The sequence below is a fragment of the Trichosurus vulpecula genome, chromosome 2 (genome assembly GCF_011100635.1).
Source record: "Trichosurus vulpecula isolate mTriVul1 chromosome 2, mTriVul1.pri, whole genome shotgun sequence".
Lineage (NCBI taxonomy): Eukaryota > Metazoa > Chordata > Mammalia > Diprotodontia > Phalangeridae > Trichosurus > Trichosurus vulpecula.
In genome coordinates, this window is record NC_050574.1 from 11,876,061 (window position 1) to 11,901,582 (window position 25,522).

The window sequence follows — 25,522 nt, forward strand, 5'->3', positions numbered from 1 at the left end:
GTGGAAAAGTACCTGGAATGATGGAGTAAAATTTATAATTGAGCAATAACATTTTATATAGGTTTTTGATGAATTAATTGGGGAAATGATTGTTCGTGGCATAGTTTATCTCTACTCTGGCAACTGATGGTGCTAAACTTTGAACTACTTTATACTGGTTTTTAAATGCAACTACTTTACAATATTAAATTTGGTAGACAAATGGAATTTTCCCATGTGAGATAATACAGAGATGAATTCAATGAACTTAATGTTGTTAGGGGAAAATTTTTTGTTGTTTTGAATCCAGGATGTTTTATATTATTATATTTATAATTTCTCACATTTTAATTTTGAGAAACTATTTTATAGAAGTGGTGTTAATTTGCGGAATGTTACCTTTATATTGTAATACATTTGTATCATTAAAAGTATATACTTTTTTCTCTAAATGCCATGAAATTATGAATTTGAGCTATCATTGATTCAAGACTTATCTTTATATGATACTATCCTTGTGGTTAAAAGCTGACAAGTATTCTAATGGGTATACTTTGGTTTGAAGAGATAATGATAATTCCTTTGCATTCGGGAAAAGTGAAAAGGAACTTGAAAAGTTTCACCTAAACTTTGTTGAGAATTTATTGGGTCCTCTGATCTTCAGTCTTGGCAAATACATAAAATCTTATTAGCTTTATAAAGGAAGAAGTTTAAAGAATGTATGAGACTCATGAGATTCTTGTCAATTCTAAAATAATTGATTGTCAAGTTGTATTTCAGTTGTAACCAATTCTCTGTGACTCCATTCGAGGTATTTTTGGCAAGTATACCCTAATGGTTTGCCACTTCCTTCTCTAGCTCATTTTACAGGTGAGAAACTAAGGCAAAGAGGATTAAGTAACTTGCTTGAGATAACATAGCTAGTAAGTATCTGAGGACAGATTTGAACTCGAGAAGATGAGTCCTTCTGGTCCCTAGGCCAGTGCTCTATCCACTAGCTCACCTAGCTACCCTAAATTAATAAATCAACTGTATTAAGTTGGAACTAAGATCGCTGCCTCAAAGAAAGATACTCACAGACAAAGAAGAAATGGCTTAAAAGTTTATTTATAGTTTATGAGTGATTTATATAATAAATTGCCTGAAATAATTATAAAATGTATGAAAGCTAGCTGAATAATTGTCACCTGGAGTAGTACATATGAGTTATACCTTGGAATCAGCTATCAACAGACCTCAGTAGAAAAGATTTTCCCTTTTTGTCCTTTAGATTGATATGCGATGTCTTACGGTGTTCAGGCTAACAGTAAGCAGTGTCTTTCTGGGTTTTGAGACAACTGTTTAAAAAAATCCCAGAATGTGATCATTTGCTTAATTTTAGATGATTGATTTTTATATAAGGATGCATGCTTCAAGGGAGAAAGTGAAAATTTTTAAAGTGTTGCATATGCTTGATAAATATTAAGGATAAAAGTTTTTAGTTAACTGCTATGTATTGCTGATTAACTTTTATTGCTATTGATATGAAAAACAATTGCATCCTGCTCTAAACTGTAAGTTCTAGAACTTGCTATGTGAAGTGGAACCTCTTGGAACTATAATTTAATTTGCCCTGACTTTAATTCCAGGTATAGGTGTTTGAATTATTGTTAAACTGGAAATACTCAACCATACAAGGGAAAATTTCAAGATATTCTCATGAAGACCAACATCTCCAAATGTTAGTCATGAAAATGGACATAGATGGCTGGGAAGGTTGAGAAGATAGTTTACAAAAGTAATAACAGGATTTTTGACTCATATTCTTCACTGTTATTTCCTTTTTGAAATGGAAAGTTTCTCACCTAGTAGATCATGAGTTTCACTGAGATCCTTTGATGAAAGAGGAAGCCTCTGTGGTATGATTGACTGTTCCAAAATATATATGACTTTTGCCTTGAAGCAAACAGAGCTGAATGAATTTTGTCCTGTTTAATCAATTATACTTTATGCCTTCAAGCTCAGTGCTGATTAAACAGTCTTGATATTGTTCCAATGATGTATCTCCTCCTTTTATAGCAAATTTCTCCAAGTGTTTTATAATTAATCTTAATGTTATAATCACCTGGTATTATTATACTTTTGTGCTGTTTTGAGTTCGTATGCATTACTTGTTTCAATTTCCTAGTCCTGGCAAACAAGACAAATCAATTCTTAAAGTTGCCTGTAGTCTCATTTTTTTCTGAATGATATGAGGATAAAATATGTCCTCAAAGGGAAAAGTGATAAAGATGTAAAAAGTTTACAAAAAAAATGTTTTAAAAGTTTAAAAAATTACACTGGAGTTGTTATCCTTATCTTAATTTTAAAAGTCATTTTTGTTTATTTTCTTAAATGTTTTCCAATTACATGTAAAAAATTTTAACACTCATTTTTTTTAAACTTTGAGTTCAAAGTTCTCTCTCTCTCTCAAGTCACTCCCCTACCTTTGAAAAAGCAAACAATTGCCTAGTTTCTGCTAAAAGGCTTTCCAGTTTTCCCACTAATTATTGTCAAATGTGAGTTCTTACCTCAAAAGCTTGGATCTTTGAGTTTCTCAAATCACTAGATTACTATGGTCATAAACTACTACATCTTGTATACTTAATCTATTCCAATGATCCCCCACTCTATTTATTAGCCAGTACCTGATTACTTTGATGATTCTGCTTTGTTTGAAAATATAGTTCAAAATCTGAAACTGGTAGGCCACCTTCCTTAACCTTTATTTTATAAATTGATCCCCTTGGTATTCTTGATCTTTTCTTCTTCCAGATGAATTTTATTATTTATGTTATCATTTTTTATAGTTCCATAAAATAATGTTGGTAGTTTCATTGGTATGGTATGCTACTGGATAATTAATTTAGGTAGAATTGTCATTTTATTATTTTGGCTCAGTTTAGCCATAAGGAATTAATATTTCTCCAGTTATTTAGATCTGCCTTTATTTGTACGAAAAGTGTTTTGTTATTTCATTCATAGAATCCCTGGATTTGTCTTGGCAGATAAATTCTCAAGTATTTTACGTTGTGTGTAGTTATGTTAAATGAATTTCTCTCTCTATCTCTTGCTGCTGACTTTGTTGGTAATATTAAAAATGCTGATTTATGTCAATATATTTTTATCCTGAAACTTTGCTAAAATTGTGAATTATTTCAACTAGTTTTTTTAGTTGATTCTCTAAGTATACTACCATATCATCTGCAGAGTGATAGTTTTGTTTCCTCCTTGCCTATTTTTTTTCTTCTCTCATTATTATAGTTTGTATTCCTGATACAATATTGAATAAAAGTGCTGATACTCTCTATTTCATCCTGTCATTCATTTAACTTTTCTTTTAAGAATTTGGGTGCTATGCCATTTGCTGCATAGCTTAAAATTTTTTACATGTAATTACTTCATTGTCTATGGTCCCTTTTTAGCAAGATGTATCTCTTTTAATTAGGTCTATTTTTGCTTTTGCTTTTTTCTGAGATCATGATTGCTCTCCTTACCTTTTTAAATTTAACTAAAGCATAATAGACTCTCCTCCAACCCTTTATTTTAATTCTATGTATGTCTCTCTGTCTCAGGTGAGTTTCTTGTAAACAATGTATTGATGTACTGTGGTTTCTAATCCACTCTGCTATCCACTTCCATTTTATGGATAAGTTCATTCCTTTCACAGTTTATTTCCCACCTCTGTTTCTCCTCTCTCTTTCTTCTGTCCCTCCATTAAAGTCTGTTTTGCTTCTGGTCACTTCATTATTTTGTCTCCTCTCCCTTATGTTATTCCTTTTAATCTCCTCTGCTTCCCCTCCTTCTTCCCTGTTGGGTAAGATAGATTTTCATTAGGAATTGAGTATGTAAATATATTTTCCCCCTTTGAACCAATTTAGATGTAAACAAGATTCAAATATTATCAGCCCCCCCACCAAAAAAAATTTCCCCATCACTGTAAAAGCTCTTCCTTCTGTACCTCTTTTATGTGAGATAATTTTCTCCATTCTTCTTTTTCCTTTCCCTTTTTCCTAGTGGGGCTCTCTTTCTCTGCTATCCTTTTCATGTCAACCCAATATAATTGACTCACTCCCATGTCTTCTTTCTATATAGTGTCCTTCTAACTGCCATAATAATGAAAAAGATCTTAGAAGATACATGGATCATCTTCCTGTATAGAAAGGTAAATAGTTTGTTGAGTCCCTTATGATTTCTTTCATATTTACATTTTTATGCTCTTCTCTTTGAAAATCAAAATTTCTATTCAGTTCAGATCTTTCCATTAGGAATGCTTGTGATTCTTCTATTTCATTACATACCTATTTTTCCTTTAAAGTATTATGTTCAGTTCTGCTGGGGAGGTGATTCTTGGTTGTAATCCAAACTCTTTTGCCTTCTGGAATATTATCTTCCAAACCCTCCATTCCTTTAATGTGGTATCTGCTAAATCTTGAGTGATCCTGACTGTGGCTCTATGGTATTTGGTGTTTTCTTTCCCTCCCCCACCCCTCCCTAGAGATGGAAACCATTAGACACAAATATATGCCTGTGTTTCTGTGTGTGTGTGAAATCATTCTATATACACTTTTATTTATCAGTTCTTTCTCTGGATGCAGATAGTGTCTTCCTTCGTAGGTTCTTTGTAGTTAATTTGGGTATTTCTAGCAGTCAAAATGACTTGGTCACTCAAAGTGGTTCTTAAAACAATATTGCTATTGTTGTATACAATGTTCCCTTGGTTCTGCTCATTTTGCTCTTCATTATTTTTTGCGAGTCTATCCATGTTTTCCTCCTAAATTCAATGAGTGCATCATTTCTTGTAACACAATACTATCCTATTGTGATCATACACCACAACTTTTTCAGTCATTCCCCAATAATGGGCATCCCTGTAATTCCCTGTAAAGTTCTGTGCCACTACAAAGAGAGCTGCTACATACATTTCACTTTTTTTCAATGTAAACAAAGTAGAAACCTATTTAATCAACTCTGAGGACAGAGTTCACACCTCTGCACAAAAAAAACACCAATATTCATCTTTGGGGGAATGATGCAATGTAAATAAAAACCAACTTGGTAGGGGAGGAGGAAAAGCTTTTCAATCGGTTGGTGGAGGAGGAGGAACGTTTCCAGGTCCTTTCGAGGGAAGAGGAGGCTGCAACATTGGGGGCATAGGAGTCGGGGGATGTACTCCTGGGTTTGGGGGGTGTACACCTGGGGCTTGGGGGTGAACCCCTGGAGCTTGAGGATGAACCCCAGGAGCCTGGAGGTGAACCCCAGGTGCTTGGGGATGTACTCCTGGAGCCTGAGGGTGAACCCCAGGTGCTGGGGGGTGTACCCCTGAAGTTGGGGGATGCACCCCAGGTGCTGCAGGGTGAACTCCTGGAGCCTGAGGGTGAACCTCAGGTGCTTGGGGATGTACCCCAGGAGCTGGAGGATGCACACCAGGAGCAGGAGGGTGTACCCCAGGAGCAGGAAGGTGTACTCTGGGAACCAGGGGGTGTACCCCAGGAGCTGGAAGATGAACCCCAGGAGGAGGGGGTGAACCCCAGGAGCAGGGGGATGAACTCCAGGTGCAGGAGGGGGCATCTGAGGAGGCCCAGGAGGGCCTGTGGGTACAGGCCCACTGGGAGACATGGGTGGCAGAGGCATGCCACCTGGAGGTGGTGGCAGCAAGCATTCTGGCAGAGGTGGTCAAGGTGGCAAACCATTCATCAGTGGGGGTGGGAGCCGCTTCACTCCAGGAGGCCCAGCAGGGAGGGCTGGAGGAGCAGGAGCCTTCTCCATCTTAAAATGGAACTGGAGAAAAAACTGCTTGGTTTCTCTGTTCCAGTGGGTCCAAAACTTCCCCTCAGCTTTGTCAATCTCTCTACTTGGCACCTGGAAAGCAATGGTTTCATAAGGTTCAGCTGCCATCAAAAGATACTGCCAGCGTCTGTCTGGGGGGTTCAATCCTCTGCTCATATGCAGACATAAACCGGTGGCGTGGCATAATGCTCCCAGCGATCTCAGGATAGTCAATCTGGAAGAGGAGGCTCTGCTGGCCCATCTCCGTCTCCCGTTGTTTGGTCACTTTGTAGCCAGGATGGCCAATTTTCACAAACTTCTTCACTTCCACTTTGACTTTCTCTGGGGCTGGCTGGGCTGGAGCCTCCTTGGCTTCTTTTGCAGCTCTCTGAGCCAAATTTGTTTGATGCTTTTTTCCATGCGTGTGTGCTAAGTAGCTTCCCTCATTGTTGTGAAGTGTTAAGCAGAGTTTGCATTCATAGGAACCCAAATGGTTCTTCATAAAGTATGGATCCCTGTTGATATCGATTGTTTCAAGAGCCAGTTGTCTGAGTCGTTCCCTTCCATCTCGGTTGCTCTCAGAAGATGAAGCCACCCCACCACTCCGTCTTGCCCCCAGGCTGATGCTGAAAATCCATGGTGATGGTCTTTGTATTTCAGTGCACTGAGGAAAGAAATCTCCTTCTGTGAAGCCTATTCTCACTCTGTTTCAACAATCCGGCTAGCAGCTTCTGTGGGGGTGTCAGATCCACCCACAGCCAGCACCCAGAAAGCTGCCAACAGCACAGGTTCTTTTGATCTGCTTAACTAAGGAAAGCGAGGTGAAGGGGTTGACAAGATTACTTTAATTCAGCACACAAATATCATTCACCTAGTTCAGGGGAAAAAGCCGGCACCCTGAACTTCGGAGCAAATTGCAAAGTACAAACATCAACAGACAGACCCAATACAGATTCATAGTTACCAACATCTAGGTTCAGCCCGGGAGCTCAGAACAAGGGCTGGCCCAGAGTCACACTCACCACCACTGCTGCGGGAATGAGCTCTGATGCTACATATATTTTAGAACATATAGCTTCTTTTCCCTTTTCTCTAATCATCTTTGGAATTATATCTAGTAGTACTATTGCTGGGTCAAAGAGTATAGGCAGCTTAATAACTCTTTGGACATAATTCCAGATTGCTTCCAAAATGGTTGGATCAGTTCACAATTCCACCAACAATGAATCTGTTTCCTAATTTTTCCACATCTCCTCCAACATTTGTCGCTTTCTGCTTTGATCATTTAAGCCAATCTGGTAGGTGTAAAATGTTATCTCAATGTTATTTTAATTTGAATTTCTCTAGTCAATAATGATTTAGAGCATTTTTCATATGACTATAAATTGTCTTAATTTCTTTACTGGAAAATGACCTGTTCATATCCTTTGACCATTTTTCAATTGAGGAAAAACTCATATTTTTACAGATTTTATAAAGTACTTTATGTATTTTAGATATGATATCTGTAACTGATGAACTGTCTATAAAATTCTTTTTCCCAATTTTCTGCCTTCCTTCTGATCTTGGTTGCATTTGTTTTGTTTGTACAAAAACTTTTCAATTTAATGTAATCAGAATTATCCATTTAACACCTCACTCTTCTTTCCATCTCTTCTTTATGCATAAATTGTTCACTGATCCATATGTCTGATAAGTAATATGTTCCATGTTCTTCCAATTTTCTTGATAGCTTTCTTTATATCTTAGTCATGTATCCATTTTGAGCTTATCTTGGTAGATGGTATAAGATATTGGCCTATGCACAATTTCTGCTGTACCACTTTCCAGTTTTTCCAACAGTTTTTACTGAATAATTATTATCCCAAAAACATAAGTCTTTACACTTTGTCTTTACACTTGTCAAATACAAGGTTACTGTATTTATTTGCTGCTGTAAATTGCATGTGTACTCTGTTCCATTGATCTACCTTTTTATCTCTCAGCCAATACCAGATATTTTTGGTAATTACTGCCTTATACTATAGTTTAAGATATGATACTGCTAGGCTCCATGGTATTTGAATGGTTTCTTTCTGGCTCCCTGAGGTATTTTCTCTTTGACATGAGAGCTTTGGAATTTGGCTATGATACTTCTGAGAGTTTTCAGTATGGGGTCTCTTTCAGTCATGGCTGACTCTATGAGCCCATGGACCATATCGTGCCAACCCCCTCTCTCTTCCACTGTCTCCTGAAGTCTTTCCAAGCTCATGTTCTTTACTTCCGTGACACTATCTACCCACCTCTTCCTCTGCCTTCCCATTTTCTTTTGCCTTCAATCTTTCACACTCTCAAGGTATTTTCCAATGATTCCTGTCTTCTTATTATGTAGCCAAAGTATTTAAGCTTCAGTTTCAGTATTTGACCTCCCAGGGATTAGTCTGAATTAATTTCTTTAGGTATTGACTCTGCTTTGGTGTCTTTGCTGTGGAAGGCATTTATATATTTTAAAATTGATATATTACATTGCATATAACATAATGCCTGTATTACAATATTTTGTTCATCTTTTAACAGATATACATGTATGTATCTATATGTAGATATATATAGATATAGATATGTATACACACATATATTTATTTCCTTCCACTTACCAGTGGAAGGTAATTTACTCTCAGTAAAAAAAAAAAAATGACTCTCTCTCATTGTTGGTCAATTGGAAGTGATCAGTCAATGAACTCAACAACTCAAAAAATTATGTGACAACCTCTATATCATGATGAGAACCTAAAATTGAAAAGTAATCATAGAGAGAAAGTAAAATAGTATATATTTTAAAACTATACATCTCAGTGGCTCTTGATTCCATTCACTGACTTTTTTCATCCCTTATTCCATTCTTTATGTCTTTTGAAATGTATACATATAATGTATGCTGCTATGGTTCTCATTTACCTAACTATTGATATTCCATTTTATTTTTTATAAAAATTAAGCTTATTGAGGTCATAAATTTTTTCATTTATGTCTTTTTATCCCTACCACCTTGTATATTACTAGACATAATTGGCACTTAATAAATGCTTGTTGATTGCCTCTTCACTTCTTCATATTCATGATTTTGTTTACAGCACTGACATTTTTATGAGTGTATGAAAATTTACATGCATTGCTGAACTTGTTGAAATGTAGGGTTTTTAGAGTATCACATTAATATGAAGCAATTAGAGAAAAACTATTTCCCTCTTATATTAATAACCAATTACTATTGAATAAATCCAGGTTTTTCCCCTTCTATTTCCTCATTCTGTACTAGGTCAAATTAGCATCTGAAGAATAGGACTGAGAATGATATTGGATTTAATATTCTCCTCAATCTTGTTCAGACTCCACCCCACTGGTAGATCTCATCCAAAATGTAAAGAAATTTTAGTTGAGGTAAATTCTAGTCCCTTGCATTCTAGTCAAACAGGTCTGGGTGGAGATGGACTCCCTTTGTCTAGATTGCCATAAGTGGAGGTAGTCTGGGTAGAGGTAAGTTTCTTTGTCCAAGACTGAGTGATCACAGCCATAGCCTGCAGCCCTACATTAGAATAAGTTCACCTCTCATTATAATATTCATTCTCTCATTAATTTTGAACCAATCAAAGTTGATTTCTATCTGTCACAAACACCTACTCTTTCAAGGGCACTCCAACAGACTGAGAGGCCTCTGTGATTCTTCTTTGGTTTACAGGAGATGGCCAAATGATCATTGTTTTATTAATTACTCACTAATGATTAATTATGCAGAAGTTATTTCTCTCCAACTTTTCATATACCACAGCAACAAAGAATATATTGTGATCAGATAGAGAACTTTTTGTTTTTAATAATAATTTTGGAGGTTTAAAATTTGGATAGAAGTAGTTAAAGCTGAACTATTTTTAACATATTGTTAAAAATATCTGCCCATCTGTAGTCCCAGCAACAATGGAATAGAATGTTTTCCCCTCTCACAAACCACCTGTTATTCAATTTTATTATTTTAACCTAAATTTGCTTATCATTATAATTATCATCATCACTAAATATCTTTTCTCATTCTTAAGGCCTGCCAAGGACTAATCTGATGCCATGTGATTTTCTCAAGAACCTTGTGAAGTAAGTCCTATTAGACTTATTCTTATTAGTCCTTCATTTTGTGGGAGAAAAATAATTGTGGCTGAGAGAATTCAATTGTCTTGACAAGTGTCACATAACTGGTGTTGGATGTAGTTTTTTAGTTGTCTTCTGACTAATTATCAATTGACAGTGCCAAAAGATAATTAACTTCTTCACTGTTTTAAAGGAATATCAAGTCAGAGACATACTTAGGGTCTTTGTTTAATATGTTAACAATATTTTACATCTGCTATAACCCCTTAAATTTACATTTACATCAACTTTTATGTTGTCATTTTAAAAAAATTTAAATCAATCATATTTTCAAAGCACATTAAGAAAATCTCCCAACCCAAAATTTAATTTTACGCTTGGGAACTCTTTCATGCAGCAAATAAGTATGAGATACACATTTTAAAAAGCCACCTGAAAGAAGGTTGGACTTCTGATGTAACACTTTCCTAATATTTAATTGACCTTTCCTTTCCAACTACCAATCAGATATCCAGGAAAACCAAACAAGGTTCAATGTTAATCTCAAAATCAGTGATATCAGAATTCTATCTATTACACAAGGTACTCATCATGTTCCCAAAAAAGAACCCTGTTCTCTACAATAACATCTTGAAGGAATTTAATCACTTATTTTTCTGTAGGGTCTCATGGACCTGACCACCCTTGTTCTCTCCAAGATATTGAGAAAATGAATCCAATTGACTTGTTGTTGGCCATTGTCTTCCTTGCCCAGATTGGAATTGGACTTCTAGGGAATTTCTTCCTCCTGTGTCTTTACACCTTGACTTTCCTCACTGGTCACAGCCTAAGACATATAGACTCTATTTGGGTCAACTTGGTCTTGGCCAATCTGAAAGTGCTTCTGCCCAAGGGTCTCCCTCAGACAATGTTCTATTTGGGATTGAAAAATTTCCTGGATCCTCTTGGCTGTAAACTTATCCACTACCTTCATAATGTGTCCCGGAGTGTATCTCTCAGCACTACCTGCCTCCTGAGTGGTTTTCAGGTCATCACCATCAGTCCCAGTAACTCCAGGTGGTCAGAACTCAAAGCTCAAGCTCCAAAGTATGTTGTCCCTTCTTGCCTCTTCTGCTGGTGCTTCTACCTGTTGATAAATTTCACTTTACTTGGGACCATGCATAACTCAAGGTTCAGGAACAACAACACAAGGTGGTGGCATCTGGGATATTGTTCAATTTCAGGTCCTACCTCATTTGACTCCTCAGTCTATTTAATTATCTTTGCACTTCCTGATGTCATGTGTGTGGGAGTCATGATATGGGCCAGTGCCTACCTGGTTTTTCTTCTGCATAAACACCATCAACAAGTGCAACATATTCACAGTCTCCATCTTTCTCCCAGAACTTTGCCTGAGATAAAAGCCACCCATGCAATCATTTTACTGGTTTGCACATATGTCTCTTTCTATTCCATTAATTCCATCTTGGCATTTTGTGGTTTTTATTTTGATAAATATCACTCCTTTCTCATGCCCCTTGGACAATTCATGGCTGCCTGTTTCCCAGTTATCAGTCCCTTTATCTTGATGTTCTATGATTCCCAAATTCACAAATACTGTTATGATCTATGGTTCAAGAAAACTCCTCAATAATTTCCTGTTCTACGGGCAAAAAAAGGCAGGGACTCACCTAAGCTCTTTCAAATTATCCTTGAAAAAACTTTAAATAACACCAAAAAATTAATTCTAGAGCAGCAGAACTCACAAAAGGATGGGGTCAAGTAATTTTCCAGCACAAGACAACTTAGAAGGTCAGCAGGAAAGGCCTATTATACCTGGGTGAGAGTGAGCACAGTCTAGCACAGACTTCACCATGTGGACAAGGCCCCAGCAAACCAGCAGTGAGTCCTGAGGGTTACTGAATCATCTTTAGCAGGGAATGCTTCTGGACCTCTCAATCCACCCATAGTAAGGGGGTCAGACAACTAGAAAGAAGGAGATTCTAGGGGTCCCTTTGATAGCATTGGGGGCAGGACTCTGTCATATTACTCAGACTTGGAATCAGGTAGCAGTCCTGAGTCTCAGTCCCAGGGTGAGGAAAAGCACTGGCATAGCAGAGCTTTTGGCCGCAGGACAGCAGGGACCCTACTTATAGTTCAAGGCCTGGGGTGCTTAAGGTTCCTCACAGACTAGAGCACAGGCTAGGAGACAAGTAAACACACCTCTTCTTACATCATATCACTTTGGAAGGACCAAAAACTTACAGGTCACTAGAATTATCTCTGAAAACAGCTGAATAAAAAACCTGAAGATGGGGACAGTGCCGCCACCACCCAGGAAGGAGAGCCACACTTTAGCACAGAGTTAAAAATCAAGAAATAAGCAGGAAAAAATGAGCAAACAACAGAAAAAGATCGTGACTATAAAAGTTAATATGGTCAAAGGGAAGATCCAGGACACAATCTCAGAACGCAACAAAATCAAAATGGCTACATCCAAAGCCTCAAAGAAAAATATGAATTGGTCTCAGGCCATGAAAGAGCTCAAAAAGTATTTTTAAAATCAAGTAAGAAAGGTAGGGGAAAATGATGAAGAGAAATGAGAGTGATAGAAAACCACAAAAAAAAAAAGATTGAATAGCTTAGTAAAGGAAACACACAAAAAAAATGAAGAAAATAACTTCTTTAAAAACCAGAATAGACCAAATGGTAAAAGAGACACAAAAAAAATCCAATGAAGATAATAATGCCTTGAAAGGCAAAATTGATCAAAAATTCACTGAAAAGAAGAACTCCTTAAAAAGCATAACTGGTCAAGTGGAAAAAGGACTACAAAAGCTCTCTGAAGAAAAGAATTCCTTAAAAATTAGAATTTGGCAAATGAAAGTTGACTAAATGAGATACCAAGAAACAGTAAAAAATTCAAAAGAATGAAAAAATAGAAGAAAATGTGAAGTGTTTCACTGAAACAACTGACCCGGAAAATAAATTTAGGAGAGATAATTTAAGTTATTGGACTGCCTGAAAGCCATGATCAAAATAAAACCTAGACATAATCTTCAAGAAATTATCAAGGAAAACTGTCTTGATATTCCAGAATCAGAGGGTAAAATGGAGCAAAAAAAAAAATTACAGCAATATGGTTTAAGTGACTTGCCCAGGGTCACATAGCTAGTAAGTGACTGATGCTGGATTTGAACTCAAGTCTTCCTGACTCCAGGGCCAGTGCTTTATTCACTATTTCACCTAGCTGCCCCTTAAACAGAAATTTTAAGAATCCAACAATCATATCCTGAAAGAGATCCCAAAATAAAAATTCCCAGGAATATTATAGCCAAATTCCAGAGCTACCAGGTCAAGAAGGAGATATTGCAATCAGCCAAAAAAAAACACTTCAAATACAGTGGAACCACATTCAGGATAACAGGAGATTTAGCAGTTTCTACATTAAAGGACATGAGAACCTCAAATATGATATTCCAAAGGGTATAAGAGCTAAGATTATGGGCAAAAATCATCTAACAACAAAACTGAGTATAATCTTTCGAGGGGCAGGGGGGAAGACATAAATTTAATGAAGTAGAAGACTTTCAAGCATTCCTGATGAAGAGACCAGAGATGAATAGAAAATTTGACATTCAAACATGATACTCAAGAAAAGTATAACAAGGTAAACCCAAAAGGGCAATGATAAGGGATTCAATAAGGTTAAACTGTTTACATTCCTGCATGGTAAAATAATACTTGTACCTCCTAAAAACTTTATCATCGTTAGGGTAGTTCGAAGGAGTATTCATAGACAGAAGGCATGGGTGTGAATTGAGTATGATGGGATGGTATCTGAAAAACATAAAATTAAGGAGTGGGAATGAGGACTTCATTGGGACAAGGGGAAAAGAAGGGGTCAAATATAGTAAATTATCTCACATAAAAGAGGCTCAGAAGAGCATTTACAATGCAGACGAAGAAGGGTGAGGTAGAGGGAAGCACATGAACCTTATTCTCATCACGATTGGCTTGAGGAAAGAATAGCATACAAACTCAGTTGGCTATAGAAATCTATATTACCCTACAGGATGGTAGGAGGCGAAGGGGATAAGAGAAGGGGGCACTGATAGAAGGGCGGGCACACTGGGGGAGGTAAAAGTCAAAAGCAAAACACTTTTGACTATGCATGAAATCTGATTAGTTGGACCCCTATTTCATTCCAGTCAGTATTAATTAGTTTGGTATGATTCCATAGGGGTAGTGATTCTAAGTTCTGGTGTTAGGCCTCAGAGCTATGAACTGCAGATTGTAAGTTCACTTGCTTACTCATAACTGAATCCAATTAGAGGACCTCCACCCTTGTTTTTCCTTGTTATTGTGGCCAAGTCTAGCATGGCAGAGGTGATTTAATTACACGGAAAAACCCCCAGCTATTTTTGTTGCCCCTCTATCTCTTATAATCCCTCTATTGCCCAACTAGGAGAGATGGCCATGAGCACTTGACCAACAAGTGGTCCTGTTTGCCAGTCTGTTGGTCCATAAGCCCATGTAAATGTTTTGATACCTGTTTATCAGCACAGCCCATAGATCTGCTCATTAGCTTGGTAGGACCTCTTGGAGGTCAAGAGAAGTCTGTCAAGGTCTGTTTATTAGCAAATTTGTCAACCAATGGGATTATCTATTTTGTGTATACCCTCCTGGAGGGTCAAGAACAGGGTCTATCAACCAATGAGATTCTGTATTTTTAGTTTGTATCGTCTGTATTTTCTGGTTACATAGCAGCATAAAACTAAGGCCCTGGAGAAAGGAGGCATCTCAGATTGTGATGAAGATCTGAAATCCATTTGATTTGAGTGGGGCAGGGACCCTTTAATAAATCAGCATTGGCTCAGACCTCTACTTCAGTTTCTTTTATTATAGGCTGGGACAATTTTGGACTCCACAGATGGACAAATGAATCAACAGCAACAACTCCTGAAGCTCACAGGCCACAGATGGCAAGGGAGTCCGACAACTACTGAAAAGGAGATTATAAGTGACACTTTTCTGACCTTTGGTACAGTACCCTGTTACATTGCCCACATGGAAACCCACTTCACGGTCTCAAGTCATAGCTCCAGGGTAAGAAGGAGCACTAGCACACTAGATTGTGTGGGCACAGGGGAATGAGGAATGTGGTCACAGATCCAAGGCACAAAAAGGTGCTTGTGATTGCTCCTAGACCAGAGCACACACCAGGATTGCAGTGACCAAAGCCCTCTGTAGATCATTCCACCTTGGGATAAACAAAAACTTACAGGTCCCCAAAATTAATTCTGAAAATAGCCTCATGGAAAACCTGAAGCTTGGGAAAACACCCCCTAAAGCTGTAGAGAAGAGACCAACTTTAAAATAAAATTAAAAGTGAAGAAATAGCCTAGGAAACAAGCAAAAAAAAAAGAACCTGACCATAGAAAATTACTATGGTGATGGAGAAGATAAAAAACACAAACTCAGAAGAAAACAAAAATGTCAAAACAGCTACATATTAAGCCTCAAAGGAAAATATAAATTTGCGTGAAGCCCAAAAAGAACTGCTGAAAGAGCTCAAAAAAGGATGTTATAAATAAAATAACTAGAAGAAAAATTGGGAAAAGAAATGAAAGTAATGCAAAAGAATGATAAAAAGAGTCAACAACTTGGTTAACAAGAAACAAAAGATGTAAAAAAAATTCACTGAAGAAAACAATTCCTTAAAAAATACGATTGGTCAAATGGAAAAGGAGGTACAAAGGTTCATTGAGGAAAACATCTCCTTTAAAAGTTGCTATTGTTGTTAAGTCATCCAGTTGTATCTGATTCTCTATTACCTCACATGGGGTTTTCTTGTCAAAGATACTGGAATATTCGCATTTCCTTCTCCAGATCATTTTATAGATGAGGAAATGAAGCACATAGGTGCCCAAGGTCACATAACTAGTAAGTGTCTGAGGCCAGCTGTGAATTGAGATCTTCCTCATTCCAGGCCTGGTTCTCTATCTACTGTGCCACCTAGCTCTTTTTCCTTAAAAATAGAATTGGCCAAATGGAAAAGGAGGTACAAAAGTTAACTGAAGAAAATAATTCCTTAAAAATCAGAATAGGACACGTAAAAGGTAATGACCCCATGAGACATCAAGAAACAATAAAACAAAATCAAAACAATGAAAAATGGGGGTGGGGAGAATGTGAAATATCTTATTGGGAAAACAACTGACAAGAAAATAAAGTGAGGGGACATAATTTTAAAATTATCAGACTACTTGAAAGCCATGATCAAAATAAAAGCCTAGGCATCATATTTCAAGAAATTATCAAGGAAAACTGCCCTGATATTCTAGAACCAGAAGAAAAAAATAGAAATTGAAAGAATCTACCATCACCTCTTGAAAGAAATTTCAAAATTATAAATCCCAGAAATATTATAGATAAATTCCAGAGCTTCCAGGCCAAGGGGAAAATAATGCAAGTAGCCAGAAAGATACAAAATCCAAATATCATGGAACCACATTACACATGATTTAGCAGCTTCTACATTGAAGGCTTAGGACAGGGCTGTCCAACCTTAGGTTGGACAGTATAGACAGTATACTTTGATTTGCCATTTTAATGAGAGCTCTGCAGTAGCTTGGCTTTGTTTACTAAAGCATTTAGGTCAATTTCTAGGCTTGTAGGAAGGCCACATAAATTGCACTGTGGGCCCATGCAGCCCGTGGGCCATATTTTGGACATCCCTGGCTTAGGATATATTCTTCTGCAAGGCAAACAAGATGGGATTACAAGTAAGAATCACCTACCCAGCAAAACTGAGTATAATCCTTCTGTGGTAGGGAGCTGTGTAGATATTTATTTTTTTCAAAAACTTTCAAGAATTCTTGATGAAAAGACCAAAGGTGAACAGAAAGTTTGATTATCAAACACAGGACTCAAGAGAAATACAAAAGGTAAACAAGAAAGTGGAATAGCAATTAGATTTCAAGATCTTTTGAACCCATTAGTAGGCCATGGACTTGCACATACCACAGGAAGCCTAAGACACATGTGGTAGGAGGAGCTTCTTGACAGGAAAAGGAAGTTATGTCACAGGAAATTCTGAGAGAGAAAGAGATATTTTGGCTGCTAATGGCCACCCTCGTGATTGTTAGAATTGAACAGGCTGATTTAGTTGTACTGTGAGTTTGTTCTAGGGAAGATGTGAATTCTATCAAACATTTAAAGAACAATTAATTCCTATACTTTATACACTATATGGTAAAAGAGGTAAAGAAGGATTCTTACCAAATTCTTTTTATGACACAAATATGGTACTAATACCCAAACCAGGAAGAGTCAAAACAGAGAAAGAAAATTATAGATCAATTTCCCTAATAAATATTGATGCAAAAATTTCAAATGAAATATTAACAAAAAGATAGCAGAAACTTATCACAAGAATAATACACTATGAATACATAGGATTTATTCCAGGAATGCAAGGCTGGTTCAATATTAGGAAAACTATCAGCACAATGGATCATATCAACAACAAAACTAACAGAAACCATATGATCATTTCTATAGATGCAGAAAAAGCCTTTGAGAAAATACAACAACCATTCCTATTAAAAATACTAGAAAGCATAGGAATAAATGAAGCCTTCCTGAAAATTATAAATAACATCTACCTAAAACCATCAGCAAGCATTATATCTAATGGGGATAAGCTAGATGCATTCCCAATAAGATCAGGGGTGAAACAAGGATGTCCATTATCACCCCTATTATTCAATTTGGTACTAGAAATGTTAGCTGTAGCAACAAGAGAAGAAAAAGAAATTGAAGGAACTAGAATAAGCAAGAAGAAACTAAATTATCACTCTTTGCAGATGATATGATGATTTACTTAGAGAATCAATTAAAAAACTACTTGAAATAATAAACAACTTTAAAAAGTTGCAGGATATAATATAAACCCACATAAATCCTCAGCATTCTTATACATTACTAATAAAGCCCAGCAGCAAAAGATAGAAAGATAAGTTCCAATTAAAGTTACTGTAGATAAAATAAAATATTTGGGAGTCTACCTGTCAAGACAAACCCAGGGCCTATATGAACATAATTATGAAACACTTTTCACACAAATAAAATCAGATCTAAATAAATGGAAAAACATCAGTTGCTTGTGGTTAGGCCAAGCTAATATAATAAAAATGACAATTTTACCTAAATTAATTTACTTATTTAGTGCCATACTAATCAAACTATCAAAAAATTATTTTACAGAGCTGGATAAAATAATAACAAAATTCATCTCGAAAAACAAGAGGTCCAGAATATCTAGGGAATTAATGAAAAGAAATGCTAGGCAAGTTGGCCCAGCCATACCAAATATTAAACTGTGCTATAAAACAGCAGTCATCAAAACTACTTGGTACTGGCTAAGAAATAGAGTGGTGGATCAGTGGAATAGGTTAGGTACAAAAGATGCAGTAGTCAATGACTATAGCAATCTACTCTTTGATAAACCCAAAGAGGCCAGCTTCTGGGCAAAGAATTCACTATTTCACAAAAACTGCTGGGAAAATTGGAAAATGGTAGGGCAGAAGCTGGGCATAGACCAAAATCTTACACCATATACCAAAATAAAGTCAAAATAGGTTCATGATTTAGGAATGAAAGCTGATACTATAAGCAATTTGGGAGAGCAAAGAATAGTTTACCTATCAGATTTATAGGAAAAGAAAGAATTCATGACACAACAAGAGATAGAGAGCATTACAAAATGCAAAATGCATAATTCTGATTATGTTAAATTGAAAAGTTTTGTATAAAAAAGCCAATGCAACAAACATTAGGAGGGAAGCAGAAAATTGGGAGAAAACCTTTACAACCAGTGTCTCTGATAGAGGCTTCATCTCTAAAATATACAAGGAACTGAGCCAACTTTATAGGAACACAAGTCATTCCCCAATTGAGAAATGGTCAAAGTATATGAACAGGCAGTTTTCAGAGGAAGAAATTAAAGCTATCTATAGCCATATGAAAAAATGCTCTAGATCACTATGGATTAGAGAAATGCAAATCAAAGCAACTCGTAGGTACCACATCTCTCCTGTCAGATTGGCTAACATGACAAAACAGGAAAATGATGAATGCTGAAGAGGATGTGGGAAAAGTGGAACACTGTTACATTGTTGGTGGAGTTGTGAACAGATCCAGCCATTCTGGAAAGCAATTTGGAACTATACCAAAAGGGCTATAAAAATGTGCATACCCTTCAACCCAGCAATACCACTTTTAGGTCTGCATCCCAAAGAGATCACACAAGGGGGAAAGGGATCTGTATGTACAAAAATATTTATAGCAGTTCTTTCTGTGGTAGCAAAGAACTGGAAATCAAGGGGATGCCCATCAATTGGGGAATGACTAAACAAGTTGTGGTATATGAACATAATGGAATACTATTGTGCCATAAGAAATGGGGAAGATACGGACTTCATAACAACCTGCAAAGACCTACATTGTATTATGATGAGTGAGCACAGCAGAACCACAGATATATTGATTCTGTGATGACTAACTTTGATAGACTTGACAACTCCAAAGGACTCATGATGGAAAGAGCTATCTACATCCAGAGAAAGAACTGTGGAGTCTGATTGTAGATTGAGGCAAACTATTTGCTCTCTTTTTTTTCTTTTTTTTGGTTTTGTTTCTTCTCTTTCATGATTCATTCCATTGGTCATAATTCTTCTTTACAACTTGACTATAGTGTAAATAAGTTTAATGGGAAGGTATATGCAGAAGATATATTGGATTCCATGCCATCTTGGAGGGGGCAGGGGGAAGGAAGGAGGGGAAGAAAATCTGGAATTCAAAAACGTGTGGAACTGAGTATTGTAAACTAAAAATAAAAAATATTAATTAAAAAAATAAAAGTGATCAACTCTGGCTTCTTCTGCATCAGTGGTTGAGGTCTGGAACTTATATTACTGTGGTGTTGGGAACATAAGGACTCAATTAGGTTAAACTGTTTAGATTCCTACCTGGGAAAATGACACTTGTAACTTTAAAGAACTTTATCACTATTAGGACAATTAGAAGAGCATACATAGACAACCGGTGAGGTGTGAGTTGATGGGATGATATCCAAAAAGCAAAATTTATGGGTGAGAAAGAGGGATACACCAGGAAAATAGGGAAGGAAGAATGAGAATAGGGTAAAATATCTCACAAAGAAAGTAGTGCAAATGAGCCCCTATAGTGGAGGGGAAGATGGGAGGGAGGAAACCCCATAGCAAGGCTTGAACTTTACCTTCATCAGAATTGGCTCAAAGGGGGAATAACATATACACTCAATTGGGTATAGAAATCTGTCTTACACTATAGTGGAGTAAGAGAAGGATAAAAGAAAGGGAGGGGCTAAAAATAGGGTGGATTGGGGGAAATGGTCAGAAGAAACATTTGGTAAAAGGGACAGAGTGAAAGGAGAGAGAGACAGACAGACAGAGAGAGAGAGAGAGAGAGAGAGAGAGAGAGAGAGAGAAGGGAAAATAGGATAGAAGGAAATACATAGCTAGTAATCATAATCATAGCTATCCATAACTGTGAATGTGAATGGGCTGAACTCACCCAAATAATGGAAGCAGATAGCAGAGTGGATTAAAATCCAGCATCCTACAATATGTTGTTTACAAGAAACGCAAATGAAACACAGAGAGTAGAGGTAAGAGTCTGGAGCAGAATCCATTAGCTTCAGCTAAGAAAAAAAAGCAGGGGTAGTTATCATGATTTCAGACAAAGCAAAAGCAAAAATAGATATAATTAAAAGAGATAAGGAAGAAAACTATATCTTGCCAAAAGATGCCCCTGAAGGTCGCAGTTGTCTCAGATGCGGTGGCTTCAAGGTTACTGCAGGGAGCCAGGGCACTGGCAGTCCAGGCCTTGAGGGCCTCTGGCCCCGCTTGGGTGGCCGTTCACTCCATGGCGACCGGAGGAGGTATCCCTTCTGATGAGGAGCAGGCTACTGGCTTGGAGAGAGAGATTATGATGGCTTCAAGGAATGATTTGGATCCATACAATATCCTAGCCCCAAAGGCAGCTCCAGGGACTAAGGAGGAACCCAACCTGGTCCCTTCCATTGATGACAAGCGAATAGTGGGCTATATCTGTGAAGAGGACAACAGTGCAGTCATCTGGTTCTGGCTTCACAAAGGCGAGACACAGCGTTGCCCTAACTGTGGAACCCATTACAAGCTGGTACCCCACCAGTTTAGCCAATGAGCCCCTGAATTGGTTTACTTGAGACGTGTTATGTTTTTTTCCCTCCAATAAAAGACTAGCCATTTCCCTGGCTCTCCCAAAAAAAAAAAAAAGATGCCACTGAAAATGAATATCAGCACTAAACATACATATGCATGAAATGGCATAGCATCTAAATATTTGAAGGAAAAGTTAAATGAGTTACAGGAGGAAATAAACACTAGGAGGAAATAAACACTAATAATATGCTAATGGGGAAACTCAACTTTCACTTCTCAGAACTAGATAGAACTAACAAAGAAAAATAAAAAAGAAACAAGTTAAGGAGGTGAAATTTTTTTTAGAATAATTAGATTGATAGACTATTGAAGAAAATTTAAAATGAGAATGAATATTTTTTTCTCAGTGGTACATGGCACCTTCACAAAGACTGACCACATATTAGGACACCTCACAATCAAAGGCATTAAAGCATAAATATTAAAAGTATCCTTTTCAGATCATAATGCAATAAAAATCACATTCAATAAATACCCATGGGAAGAAACTAAAAATTAATTGAACACTAAATAATTGACTCTTAAAGAATGAGTGGGTCAAATAACAAATCATAGAAACAATCAATTATTTCATAAAAGAGAATGACAATAAGATGACATACCAAAATTTATGGGATACAGCCAAAGCAGTACTTGGGTGAGAATTTTCATCTCTAAACACTTATATTAATAAACTAGAGAAGGAGCAAATCAATGAATATGGCATATAGGATAAAAAAACTAGGAAAAAACAAATTAAAAATCCTCAACTAAACTCCAAATTGGAAACCTTGAAAAGCAAAGGGGAGATTAATAAAATTAAAAGTAATTAAACCATTTAGTTTTGAATAAAACAAGGAGCTATTTTTATGGAAAAAAAAACAATAAAAAGATAAACGATTGGTTAATTTGATTGAAAAAGAAAGAAACAAACAAATTACCAATATCAAAAATAAAAAGGGTAAATTATCCAACAATGAAGAAGAAATAAAAGTAATTATTAGGGAGTGTCACATTGCCCTGCCATATGACAGTAAAACTAACAATCTAAGTGAAATGGATGAATATTTATAAAAAATATATAAATTGCACATATTAAAAGAATAGGAAATACAATACTTAAACAACCTGATATTAGAAAATAAATTGAACAAACCATCAATGAACTCCCTAAGAAAAAAATCCCTAGGCCCAGATGGACACACAAGAAAATTCTACCAAACATTTATAGAATGATTAGTTCCAATATGGTATAAACTATTTGGGAAAATAGACAAAGAAGAACTATCAAATTCCTTCTACAAAACAAATATGGTGCACCTAAAACAGGAAGAGCAAAAACAGAGAAAGAAAACTATAGACCAATTTCCTTAATTAATATTGATGCAAAAAATTTTAAATAAAATACTAACAAAGAGATTACGACAATATATCACAAGAATAATACACTATGACCAGGCAGGATTTATACCAGGAATGCAGGGATGGTTCTATATTAGGAAAACTATAAGCATAATTGCCTGTATCAATAACAAAACCAACAGAAATACTATGACTATCTCAATAGAAACAGTAAAAGCTTTCAAAAAATGGAACACCCATTCCCATTAAAAAATAGCACAGGAAAGCATAGAACAAATAGAGCTTTCCTTAAGATGATAAGTAACATTTCTCTAAAATAATCAGCACTCATTATCTGTAATGGGGATGAGCTAGGAGCCATCACAATAAGATCGGGGTAAAGCGAGAATGCCTATTTTCACCAGTATGATTCAATATTGTAATAAAAATGTTAGGCATAGTAATAAGAGAAAAAATAAATTCAAGGAATTAGAATAGGGAGTGAGGAAACAAAACAATCGCTCTTTGAAGATGACAGGATAGTATTAAAGAATCAATTTTAAAAGCTAGTTGAAATAATTAACAATTTCAATAAAGTTGCAAGATAAAAAATAAACCCACATAAATCATTAGCATTTCTATATATTACCTACAAAATCCAGCAGCAAGTGTTAAAAAGAGATATTCCATTTAAAATAACTGCCAACAAAATAAAATACTTGGGAATCTGTTTCCCAAGACAAACCCAGGAACTATATGAACACAATTACAAAACACTTTTCACAAAACACTTTCAATAAAGTTAGATCTAAAAAGGGGGAAAAAATATTAATTGCTAATGGGTAGGCTGAGCCAATATTATAAAAATTACAATTCTACCTAAATTAATTTACTTATTCACCACCATACAAATCAAACCTTCAAAAAATATTTTATGGAACTAGAAAAATAGTAACAAAATTCATCTGGAATTGCAAAAGGTTAATAATTTCAAAAGAATTAATGAAAAAAATTAAAGGAATTTGGCCTAGCCATACTAGATCTCAGACTATGTTACAAAGTAGTAAGCCTCAAAACAATCTGGTACTGGCTAAGAAATAAAATGGTGGATCAGTGGAATAGATTACGTACACAAGACACAGCAGCAAATGACCATAGTAATCTAGTGTTTGATAAGCCCAAAAACCTAAACTTATGGAACAAGAACTCACTAATTGACAAAAACTGCTGGGAAAATTGCAGAAACTGTCTGGCATCTCACACCCCATACAAAGATAAGGTCAAAATGGGTACATGATTTAGACATAAGGAGTGATACCATGGGCAAATTAGTGGAGCATGGAAAGCATACCTGTCAGATCTATGGATAGGGGAAGAATTTATGACCAAACAAGAGATGAAGGGCATTACAAGATGTAAATCGATAATTTTGATGGTATTAAATTAAAAAGATTTTGCACAGAAAAAACGATACAAATGAGATTAGAAGGAAAGCAGAAAGCTAGGGCGGGTGAAATTTACAGCAAGTGTCTCTGATAAAGACCTCATTTTACAATATATAGAGAACTGAGTCAAATTTATATGAATACAAGTCATTCCCCAATTGATAAATGGTCAAAGGATATGAACAGGCAGTTTTCAGATGAAGCAATCAAAGTTATCTAGAGTCATATTAAAAATGCTCTAAATAACTATTGATTAGAGAAATGCAAATTAAAACAATTCTGAGCATCTACCAGACTGGCTAATATGACAAAAAAAGAAAAGGAAAATGATAAGTATTGGAGGAGATGGGGGAAAATTGATACACTAATGCGCAGTTGGTAGAGTTGTTGATTGACCCAATTCCTTCTAAAGAGTGATTTAAAATCATACCTAAAGGGCTATAAAACTGTCCACTGACCCAATAATATCACTACCAATAAGTCTGTATTCCACAGTGGTAAAAAAAAAAAGGAAAAAAATAAAAAGGAATAGGAGTTATTTGTACAAAAATATTTGCAAGCTCTTTTTGTGGTGGTAAATAATTGGAAATTGAGGGAATGCCCATCAATTGGAGAATGGCTGAACAAATTGTGGTATATGATTGTAATAGAATAGTATTCTATTACAAGAAATGGTTAGTAGCATGATTTCAGAAAAAGGTGGAAAGACTTACGTGAGCATCTAATGCAAAGTGAAGTGAACAGAACCAGGAGAGCACTGTACGCAGCAACAGCAATGTTATACAATGATCAACTGTGAATGACTTAGCTATTCTCAAAAATGCAATGATTCAATACAATTCCAAATAGCTCATGATGAAAGATGCTATCCATCTCCAGAGAAAGAACTGATGGAGTCTGCATGCAGACTGAATCATAACTAATTTCACTTGACTGTTTTGTTGGAGTTTTTTTTTTGGGAGGGGGCGCGGGGGTCTGGGTTTTCCATTGTTATTTAGTTGTTTTTCTTTGGTTTCTGACTCTTCATTACCCCATTTGGGGTTTTCTTGCCAAACTTATTTCTCATTTCCTTCTCCAGTTCATTTTACACATGAGGAATTGAGGCACATGGGGTTAAGTGACTAGCACAGAGTCAAATAGCTAGTAAGTGTCTGAGGCCAGATTTAAACTCGTAAAGATGAGTCTTTCTGACTCCAGTTCCAGGACTCTATCCACTGCACCACCTAGCTGTCCTATGTTTTCTTTCACAACATGACTAATAAGGAAATATGTTTTGCATAATTGGACATATATAACCAATATCAAATTGTTTACTGCCTTGGGGAAGGGAGAGAAGAGGGAGGGACAGAATTTGGAACTCAAAATAAAAAAAAGTGTTAAAATTGTTTTTACATGGAATTGGGGAAAATGTAATGAAGGAAGGAAGAATGGGAGGAAAGAAGGGAAGGAAGGAGGAAAGGAAGAAGGATGGAAGGAGGAGGGAGGGAAGGAGGAAGGAAAGAAGGAAGGAAGGAAGGAAAGAAGGAAGGAAGGAAGGAAAGAAGGAAGGAAGGGAAAGAGGGAGGAAGGAAGGAAGGAAGAAAA

At 36.3% G+C, this 25,522-nt stretch overlaps 2 protein-coding genes and 1 pseudogene across 2 annotated transcripts; 2 read left to right on the top strand and 1 right to left on the bottom strand.

The window, feature by feature from the left end:
* Positions 1-5,077: 5,077 nt before the first annotated feature.
* Positions 5,078-6,404, bottom strand: LOC118840209 (annotated as a pseudogene).
* Positions 6,405-10,594: 4,190 nt separating this feature from the next.
* On the top strand, positions 10,595-11,518 carry LOC118835959 (vomeronasal type-1 receptor 4-like). The gene has a single exon (XM_036743269.1). The coding sequence runs from the start codon at positions 10,595-10,597 to the stop codon at positions 11,516-11,518; it is 924 nt and encodes a 307-aa protein (XP_036599164.1).
* Positions 11,519-20,715: 9,197 nt separating this feature from the next.
* On the top strand, positions 20,716-21,135 carry LOC118836243 (cytochrome c oxidase subunit 5B, mitochondrial-like). The gene has a single exon (XM_036743579.1). It carries the CDS (start codon positions 20,716-20,718, stop codon positions 21,133-21,135), a length of 420 nt encoding a protein of 139 aa, XP_036599474.1.
* Positions 21,136-25,522: the final 4,387 nt, after the last annotated feature.

What these genes read in the sequence shown, in the direction of transcription:
- LOC118835959 (XM_036743269.1), top strand. Translation starts at nt 10,595, where the DNA reads ATGAATCCAATTGACTTGTTGTTGGCCATTGTCTTCCTTGCCCAGATT.
- LOC118836243 (XM_036743579.1), top strand. Translation starts at nt 20,716, where the DNA reads ATGCCCCTGAAGGTCGCAGTTGTCTCAGATGCGGTGGCTTCAAGGTTA.